Genomic DNA, 9,840 nt, shown 5'->3' on the forward strand with positions numbered 1-9,840 from the left:
TGGCGGGCCGGACCGTGCGGGCCGAGACCCGGAGCCGGGCCAAGGATGACATCAAGAAGGTGATGGCGACCATCGAGAAGGTCCGGAGATGGTGAGCGCTGCCCCGGGGCCAGGGACGGGGCTGGCAGGGCCCCTCCTCCCTCGAATGCGTCCGCCCACCCTTCGCCAACTGTGGTGTCCAGGTGTTGGGTGTGCCCTCCTGCTGCACCTTGGATCGCAGGGCTCTGCCCTACGTCTGGCGACACCCTGGGGTCTACAAAGCGGGTTGCCCTCCCAGAACACAGCCCCGCCCCCTAAGCTTTGACACTCCTCCCTCAAGTGCGCCCTGTGATCTTCATTACTCTGGTCCCTCCGCGGGCCCACAGAGGTGCTTCCCACGTAAACCCTAGGGCCCTGCAGGGCCATGGCCCCAACGCATACCCCTCTGTACCCCACCTATGCCCTGGAATCCGCAAGACTCCCATGCCCCATCCACAAGTCTGCCACTCCCCTCTAGCACACCCTCACCTCTGCAGGTGTGCCCTGATGTGCTCAGTTCCCTGGGGCAGTGGGGCTCTCTCTTCAGGCCTCTCTGACTCAGTACCCCCTCTTCCCACAGGGAGAAACGCTGGGTGACTGTGGGCGACACTTCCCTTCGCATCTTCAAGTGGGTGCCAGTGGTGGACCCCCAGGAGGAGGTGAGCAAGCTCCCCACACTAGGCCCTGGACTGTGCAACCTCAGGCAAACCCCTCCCCACCTTGGCCTCCACCTGTACTTCCAGCCCCCACTCTGAGCCTGAAAATATGGCAGCCCAGACAGATGTTAACAATTATTAGCCATTCCGCTCCTTCTCTTTTTTTCCAGCTGCAGACCCCCCAAGTTCACAACCAACTCAGTGTGCATGATTTTTGTCATCTCCTGTAGTAGGGCCTTTCGCTTCTCTGTGCCTCAGTTTCCTTATTTGTACAGTGTGGACTTTGCTAGTGCTAACTGGAGCCCTAACTCTGACCCTTATTCCTCTACCTCCCAGGAGCGACGGAGGGCAGGTGGTGGGACAGAGAGAGCCCGAGGCCGGGAGCGGCGGGGCAGGGGTGCCAGCCCCCGAGGGGGTGGCCCTCTCATCCTGCTTGATCTCAATGGTATGTAGGGATCCTGAGATTTGGGGGCTGTGGGGAATGAAGGAGAGCACTGGGGTCTCAGACCCAACCCTCTTTGCTTTTACTCCTGCAGATGAGAACAGTAACCAGAGTTTCCATTCAGAAGGCTCCCTACAAAAGGGCACAGAGCCTAGCCCTGGGGGCACCCCCCAGCCCAGCCGCCCTGTGTCACCTGCCGGACCGCCAGAAGGGGCCCCAGAAGACGCTCAGCCCCCACAGCTGGGCCAGGAGAGAGGTAGGACCCCGTGACTCCCAGGAGCCCTCTCCTCTGAGTCTTTTCCTATTCAAGCTGAAGCCCAGGGCTGACCCCACACCTGCTCCCCATCCTGTGTCACCTCAGGGAGGCCTTCCCTGACTCCTGCAGTGTCACCGCCCTACCTCTAGCTGCTGGCTCCTTCCTCTGGCTTCTTCATGGTCTGAGACTTCCATGCATTTTACATGTGACTGCTTAAACACCTCTCCCTTCCCTCCCACCTCATGTCAGCCTTCTGAATGTTGGGCCCATGTTGAACTTGTTCGCTCTCATTTCCTCAGAAACAATAGAATATGAGATGCAGAGCAGATGCTCAGTAAACATTGGTTGAGGAATAAGTAGTCGTGATAGTCGCAACAGTGATGAATGATAAGCGATAATGACAGTTAACACTGGTTGAGCTCCTACCGGGTGCCAGGAGCCCTCCTAAACAATCACACGCTTTCTCCATTGCACCCTCACCAGAACCTGCTGAGGGTTATGATCCCATGCGGCCCCCATTTTAGATGAGAAACTGAGGCCCAGAGAAGGTACCAGGCTCACACAACCAGTGAGCCAGCACGTTGGGCCAGGCTCCCCTCCTTGCTTCCATATGGTCGGTAAACACTGCCTGCCTTTTCCCTCCCAGCCGGCAAGGCTCCCACACCTGGCTCTGGTCTCCTCCAGTCACCTCCACACTGCTGCCAGGGCACCTTTTTTAAAGTACAAGTTTGATGGGGTCATTTTCCTCCGTCAGTGTTCGCGGTGGGCCCCATGACCTTTGACTGCTCATCCTGCCACTCTGGGCCCTTGCTGCTAGGTGAGCTGACCCCCGCTGACCTCATCGCTCCCTTCCAGAAGCACCACCCCTGGGGCCTGTCTGTCCATGCGATGCTGCACACTGTATCTTTACTAACGTGAGACCCGCGAGCGCCTACTGTGCCCCAGACGCAGCCAAGGGCTCTCTCTGTGTTACTTCGTCCTCATTAGAGTCACGGGAGGCTGCTCGTTATCCTCATTTTACAGATGGGGAAACTCAGGCTCAGAGAAATGAAGTCTCTTGCCCCATGTCAGAATTTCAACCCAGGAATTGAAGCCAAGAATCTTTGTGGGCCAAACCTTTGCTGCCTTCGCCTTACATGTGCCCCACCTCCTCCTTGTCTACCCCATCAAGTCCTCCTGACCCAGCAAGATCCCTCCTGAATCCTTCCTGGGCCATAACCAGGTTCTCGGCTCCCTCCTCAGTGCTCTCCCAGCCTTCAGGCTATGGGATTTGTGTTTTCTCCTGGTTGGTGCTGGGCCACAGAGCAGCTGCTCAGAGACTGTATACTTGACCTTCCAGATCCCGGAAGCATCACAGCAGGTGGCACTGATGAACCCCCAATGCTGACCAAGGAGGAGCCTGTGCCAGAGTTGCTGGAGGCTGAGGTGAGAGCGGCCGGCCGGAAGGCAGGACTCCTGGGTCTGTGAGGGAGTGGGGGCTCTGGGCTGCACTCCTAAGGTTCAAATGGAAATGTAGCCCCAGGCCTTGGCTCGAGCTTGGAGGCTGGGTTCTTGGGACTGAACAGGCAGGGGTGTTGTCCAGATAAAGGCCTAATTGGGGCTGATTCAAGACCATTAAAAGCCTAAGAAGATCACAGTGCTGCTCCAGGTATTTTTATAGACTGTAAAAAAGAGCATAGTAAGAAGGTTCCCCTCCCCCAGACTGCTGACTTTTCCCACAAGAACTGCATTTTCCAGAAGTATGAAATACAGCTGTGTTGCTGGTGGCCCCTTACTCTGTACCCGGTACCTGGCCCTGGGCTAGACTCCTGGGTCCGGGCGGGGAGTGGCCTGGAGGCTTTGGAGAAGGCAGAGGCCAGGAGGCTGCACTCCTGGCTCTAGGAGGAGCTCATGGCTGTCCACCTTCCTCTCCAGGCCCCCGAAGCTTACCCCGTCTTTGAGCCAGTGCCACCTGTCCCTGAGGCAGCGCAGGGTGACACAGCGGACTCGGAGGGCGCCCCCCCACTCAAGCGCATCTGTCCAAATGCCCCAGACCCCTGAGAAGCCGACCCGCCTGTCCTATCGCCCCAGGGACCCCTTTCGCTTTTTACAAATAAAGGCCCTTTTGTAATTTTGTGTCATGTCATTTCCCCATCAGGGCTGGGAGGGTCTTTGGAGACAGTTTTGTCTCGTGCTCCATTTCTCAGATGGGGTCACTGAGGCTCACAGAGGAATTTCCTGTAGTCACACCACGTGTCAGACACAGAATGGGGACTTGAGCCAGGACCCTGCCTCTCCCTCCACGCTGCCCTGGCCTCTTGCCTTTATCTCCTTCCCCCCCTGACCTTCAGCCCTCATCCTCTGGGAATCCCAGGACCCTTCTTTTTCTGCTCAGTCCTCACCTGGGCCCAGCAGTTATCACAGCTCTGGGCAGCTGGGCCTGTGAGTCCCATTCATGCACAGAAGCACGGAGGCTCCAGGGATGCCAGGCCTAGGCTGGGCCAACCCATCGCCTGCCCTCAGGACCCTACAGCAGCTCACCTCCCTGCCTTGCTCAGCCACTGCCCGGGCTTGAACCCCACCCACGCCGTTGGCTGGGACTTACCTGTTCCCAGCTCAGTCAGCCCCCCCAGGAAGCCTCCCCGACACGGCGGTCAGTTCCCCTCCTTTGGGCTCCACAACCCCGCTCTCCTTTTGGCCTTGGCATTTATAAGGCTGTTTGGGATGGTTGGCGTGTGTGTGTCTGTCTTACCCACTTGGGCAAAACCTGCCCCCCAGCCTTGCCAGGCACCACACTAGGCATGGAGCAGTCACAGCAGCAGCTGGAATGAATGAGTAAATGGGTTGGCTGAGGCTATCCAGGACTTCGGGATGGCAGGGGAGCCGGACTCTGAGTTACGTGTCTGGAGCCGTGGACCTGCTGTCAGAAATCCTGGTCAAGTCCTCTGGTACTAACCGTATGAATCTGCACACGCCATTTCCCCTCTGAGCCTTAGTTGGATCATCTGAGCAATGGGAACACTAACTAGTCCTCATCAGCTTCAGTGGTTTGTGGGAAACTTCTGTGTCCACAAGAGAGTCAGAATCAGGTGTATTAACCCTATTTTTTAACAAAGGGAGAGACTGAGGTTCGTAGAGGACCAAAATGGAACCTAAAGAATTGTTTTAAAGTGTTAACAGTGTTTCCCAATCGCAGCTGCAGTAGTGACAGCTGAAGCCGTGACAGCTGAAGCCTCGCCTGGGAAGCCAGGTGTGCAGTGACCACGTGGTCTTCCTGTCGCAGCTGTAACAAGTGGCCACGGCGTAGTGGCTCACAGCACAAACTTACCATCTTAGCATTCTGGAGGTCAGAAGGTCAAAATTGTTCTCATCAGGGCGGTTCAGGGCTGGTCCTTCCAGAAGCCGCCAGGAACTCTGTCTCCCTGCCTTACCCAGTTTCTGCGGCCCTTGGCTGGTGGAACCTCTCTCCGGATCCATTCCGGCAGAGTAACATCTTTTGAACCTTGCTTCCATCACCACTTCTCTCCTTGTGACTAGATTGGGCCCACTTGGATGACCCAGGCACCTCTTTCCATCTTAACAGTTTAATTTAACCACACCTGCAAAATCCTGTCTGTAAACTAGATTTCACAGATCTGGGGATTGGGGCAAGGGCCTCTGGGAGGGCTGTTACTTGGCCTCACCACACGGTGGTAAACTCAGCCATTTTGTGGGTGTGAGTGTGGGGTCATCTCCTATTCCTCTCCAGCACCCTGTGAGGTGATGAGAGTGTTACACTCAGAATTCAGGCTGTGGGTTTGAATCTCATCATCCTCACTCACCAGTGTGACCTTGAGCGAGTGATTTAACCTCTCTGTGCCTGTTTTCTCGCCTCACAGTAACACCAACCTAGTGAGGCTATCGTGAAAATCAGCTAAGGCAGGAAGTGCGTGCTTGGCGCGGGGCTAGTGTTCAGTAAGTAGCAGCTGCTTTTCCTATCTGTCCATTTGCTGGTGAGGACAGGGTGCGGGGAGAGAAGCCAGACACTTGCCTGTTAGTGAGACTGGGGTGGGGAGTCTATTCCAGCAGCCTTGAAAGCCGGAAGGTTGCCACGTTTCTTTCCCTCTCCTGGCCCACACCCCAGGGATCTGCCCCCAGCCTCATCCCAGATCACGCCCCCCCACCCCCGCTTCTGTGACCTGCTCTAGAGCCCATCTCCTCCACCCAGTCACCACCCTGCCGCGACCTCCCGTGCTCCGAACCCACCTGCTTTTTGAAAATTCTTCCACCGCTGACTCGGCCCTGGCTCATAGTGGCCCCCCACTACTGGGCCCTGGCTCATTGTGGCCCCCCAATCTCTTCCCTTCTGCACTCCTCCCGCCCTGGCCTAGCCCTCCTCCCGGTGAACTCCCTCTAGCCCCACCTCCTCCTCCAGTGCTGGCTCAGTCTGCCTCCAAGTTCTGGCAGCTCACTCCAGACTTGAAGAGCCAGAAGCAGCAAGACATCTCCACTGGGGTGCCTCCCAAACCCTCAGCTCCATCCTCTATTCCTACCACCCCTGAGTCCAGAATTTACCCCTCACTCCCAAGAGTTGGCCAGGATGCGAGTGCCCTGTAGTCTTGTTAATTTCCTATCCTCAATGGCCCTTCCTTGAGAAGCCCCATGCTCACAGGGCTTCCCTATTTCTCCCCGCGGTTTCCCTATTCCCCCCCTCATTTCCCCCCCCCCACACACACACACATTCTCCTGAAGTCCGCTGGCTCAGAAACCCAGGTCTGCCCACAGGGCTGCCCAGGTGCAGCCAGCAGGTCCCACACTCTGGCACTCCAACCCTTCCAGCCCCCCACCGGCTGCTCAAAGGGCCCGCACTCCCCAGATTCTTGCTTTGCTCTACCAGAGCCCGGCTCTAGCTCTTGCAGCCTTCATTCTGGCAGCCTCCTCTTGTTTGTCAAACGTCTGCTCCCTGGTGGTGTCTCCTGTCCTTTCCTCAAGCTCCCTGCGCCTCCTCGCTCCCTGCGCCGCCTCTGCCATTTCCATGCACTGAGGTAACCTGTGCTCCTTTCTTCGTAGCTGTGGGCATTTGTCATATTTATTGTGTGCTGTTTGCTGAGCACTGCTCTAGGCCTGTACAGCAGCAACAAAACAGAAAAAATCCCAGCCCTTGTAGCGCTTACCTTTAGTCAATTTTTCATATGCAGGCCCTCAGAAATAATGGAGGGGAGGGGCCGGGAGGGAGCTAGGGAAAGCACTCTGCAGTTTTAAGTAGGGAGGTCAGGGGAGGCCTCATCACCCAGGGGACACTTGAAGAAAAGCTTCTAAGTGAGGGGGAGAGGCTTGCAGGTCTTTGGGGAAGGGCTTTCGGGGCACAGGAAAGAGCCAGTGCCGAGCTCCCTGTGGCCTGAACAGAGGGGGGCAGCCAGGAAGGGGAAGTGAGGTCAGTAGGCCAAATGAAGGCCTGACCAGCCCCTCTGGGAATGGAAGAGGATGTGTTAATAATTATGCCCAGGTAACAGTGAGACTTGGGGTGACCAGAATGTGCTCATCCTGCTGTGAAGACCATATCAGGCTTGGCTTTTCCCCTGGGGGAGATGAAGAGCTATTGAAGGTGGCTGAGCAGAGGAGGGACAGGATCAGACTACTTCCCTTGCCCCCCCCCACATTGTATTATAGAGTTTGAAACATACGAAAAAGTTGGGAAAGTTATGCATGTGACCACATCTGTAACACTTGACTGGTTTGCTTGCTCACATGTTCATACCCACCCATCTATGCATCTCCCTGAGTTTTTGGATATATTTCAAAATAAGATAGCAATATGCTTCTCTCTAAACACTTCAGCATGCACATCATTAACTAGAGTCCAGGACTTTTTTTGCAGGTTTTTCCCCCCGGGCAAAACACACAGGTGCTGTGTGTGCCTAGTGCGACGCAGCGGTGCTAGCCCGTGACTCAGTCAGTTTCAACAAAACATGGCCTGACCTGCCACGTGTCTCTTAGTCGAGGGCTTACCAAAGACATCTCTGTCCTCCAGAAGTCTCCTGCTGCCCTGTCCCCATCCCAGTCCCCAGCAGTAAGCACGGCTCCCGCCTGGGTGTTGTGGGGTTGGCCTGTGGTGAGCGTCCTGACCACAGTGTGCCCTCCTCCGACCGCTTGTCCTTGTTGCTGCCTTTGGCCAGGATCGCTCTGCTGGGAGCACAGAGGGGTCTGCGTCCTCTCCCTCCTTCTAGCTCCCTGCACAAGCCTGTCAAGCCGGGGTTCAGAGCCCGTGATGAACACCCCCCAGAGCGCTGGACAGCCATTGATCCAAGGGCTGTAGAATGCAGTCTGTGGTATCAGTTTCCCCAAAAGAGGGGAGATAGGACTACATGAGGGGCAGGATCTAGGCTGACCTAGCATCCCAGTTTGCCCAGAACTTCCGGCACTTCAAGTTCCCTTTCTAGGAAACCCCTCAGTCTGAGCAACCTGGGACAGATCCCACCACTGCCCCTGGGGCTCCTGGCCTTTTTTCACCCAACTACACTCCTGCCTAAAGATTATTTTTCTTAACCTGTGAACTGTTCCTTTCCTCCCCTGCTCTTAAAACTTCCCATGGCTCTCACGGCCAGCCGGCAACTCACAGGAGCCACTCAGCCTACCACGTGGTTCTTAAACTCTTGTACATTGGAACCAGCTGGGGAGCTCTAATGCTTGGCTGCTACCTGCAGACATTTTAAATGGTAGAGGACTCAACATGGGCACTCTGAGATTTAAAAGCTCCACAGGTAAAACTAATGTGCTACAAAGTCTGGGAACCACTGACTTGTGGCTGTGATCTGCTTGTCTAACCTGGTGTTGAATATGTCAACATTTAAAATCAAGTGACTGGATAGAAAAATCTGGAGCCCAGTCTACCTTCAACAAGTAGAAGGTCTGAGATACTGTCCACCTCCAAGCATGGTGCTTGTGGGTGGATGTGGGGACCTGGCAGCCTCTGGCGATGGAGCATGTGTCTTCCTCTTCTCATTCACCTTCACGTGCCTGCTGGCTGGGCTAACAGCTCAGCATTTCAACTCTAGGCCTTCAGGTGCTGGCCCCTGCTGGCATTCTCAGCCTCTTACTGCTTCACTGTATTCCTTTCACTTTCTGCCTTCCAGCCACGTGGAGGTCAGGTGTCGTTTCACACGTACCTTTGCCCACATAGTCCTCTCACCAAGCTCCTCCTTGGGCACACAGCTGTGCTTGATCTGCCCCCTGGCCACCACTCTCACCCCCTGCCCCTGAGTTCTCTGCCAGCTGGTGCCCAGAACTTGACACACCACTGACCTCTTAGCAGTTGCGGCTGCCTTCCCCCTCCTCCCTTCCTGATTCTTTCTGGGTAATTCCTACTTATCTTTCAGGCCTTGGCTTAGATCTCACCTATTTCAGGAAGGTTCCCTGGCCCTCAAACTAGGTCAGGTCTCTGGTTATAGACACTGTACTTCCTCTTTCGTTTGATATACCGCTTCCCTTATTAAAATACGAACACTTGTTCAGCTCTGTCTTCCTAGGGCCTTGTGTACTGACTGGAAACCAGGAGGTGTCCTTCACACCGACTGAATGAAAGACCAGAAGCCAGCACATCTCCCTTTTCCACTGGCAAAATCCTGCTCTTATTTCTGGTCGCATTTCTGCTAGAGTGTTCAACTCTTTTCTGGAAAATCAAAACCCCACTGAGGTCAAGTGATCCCTAGAGTTTGCCTAGGCCCATCTCACAGTGGGCTCACTAGGTCCTCAAACCCAGGCTCATTCCACTGCCACTGGAGTAGGCAAACTGGTATCCCAGAACTTTGTCTCAGCACTGCTGATGGTGGCCCAAGGCCCCTTGCCAGGCAAGTGCAGGGGCAGCGCACAATAACCTACTCCCCATTGCCTTGCACCTGTCTACTATGACTTTCAGCTGGATTTTGTGTCTCCTTTCTTCCTCCAGTCAGTTCTGGGAGGCAGCTGTGGTGAAATGTCAGGGCAGGACGGGGAGGCATTCCCGGTTCAAAATGATTTGCACTAACGTGTGATCGTAGACAAGTCACTTCCCCTGGTCTAGGCCTTCACTGCGTCTTCTGAGACACGGAGCCAATAATCTTGTTGTCATCTGTGGCATTGCCCCCTGTAAACCATGCCAGGACCAGCGTGCACCAAGTGCAGAGAGCATGCATCTGAGAAGCTGTGCGTCAATATTTTTGTAGTGTCCACTCTTTCATTTTTACAATCACGGGCAGACTTGCATGCGCTGTAGAAAACCTAAGAAATGCGATGCCAAAGAAAAGAAAGTAAAATTTCGTGGCCATCTGGTTTAACCCCAGCGTTGGTTTAATGTATACAGTTAAGGGCGGGCGGTGGGGAAGCGCCCACGGCCCCTTGGGGGCGCCTCGCCCTGGGTCAGGGCTGTGCCGCTCCTCCCCCGGCCTGTGAGGGGGGGACCCGAGGGCCTGCCCCCCTCCGCCTTTAGTGGATATGTGACGCTGGGAGCAGACAAAGGAGGGCAGCAAGTCGGG

General features: G+C 55.4%; 1 protein-coding gene across 1 annotated transcript; it reads left to right on the forward strand.

Moving 5' to 3' along the window:
• Window positions 1–2: 2 nt before the first annotated feature.
• BCL7C (B-cell CLL/lymphoma 7C) lies at window positions 3–3,482 on the forward strand (the record flags this gene model as incomplete). The annotated part of the gene is made up of 6 exons (XM_004691973.2): window positions 3–91; window positions 599–677; window positions 1,011–1,119; window positions 1,211–1,372; window positions 2,712–2,797; window positions 3,287–3,482. Coding segments are annotated over 6 exons (651 nt in total), but the record flags the coding sequence as incomplete, so codon positions are not given.
• Window positions 3,483–9,840: the final 6,358 nt, after the last annotated feature.

Source organism: Condylura cristata, unplaced genomic scaffold (genome assembly GCF_000260355.1).
Source record: "Condylura cristata isolate star-nosed mole 26May11 unplaced genomic scaffold, ConCri1.0 scaffold00032, whole genome shotgun sequence".
In the NCBI taxonomy this organism is placed as follows: domain Eukaryota; kingdom Metazoa; phylum Chordata; class Mammalia; order Eulipotyphla; family Talpidae; genus Condylura; species Condylura cristata.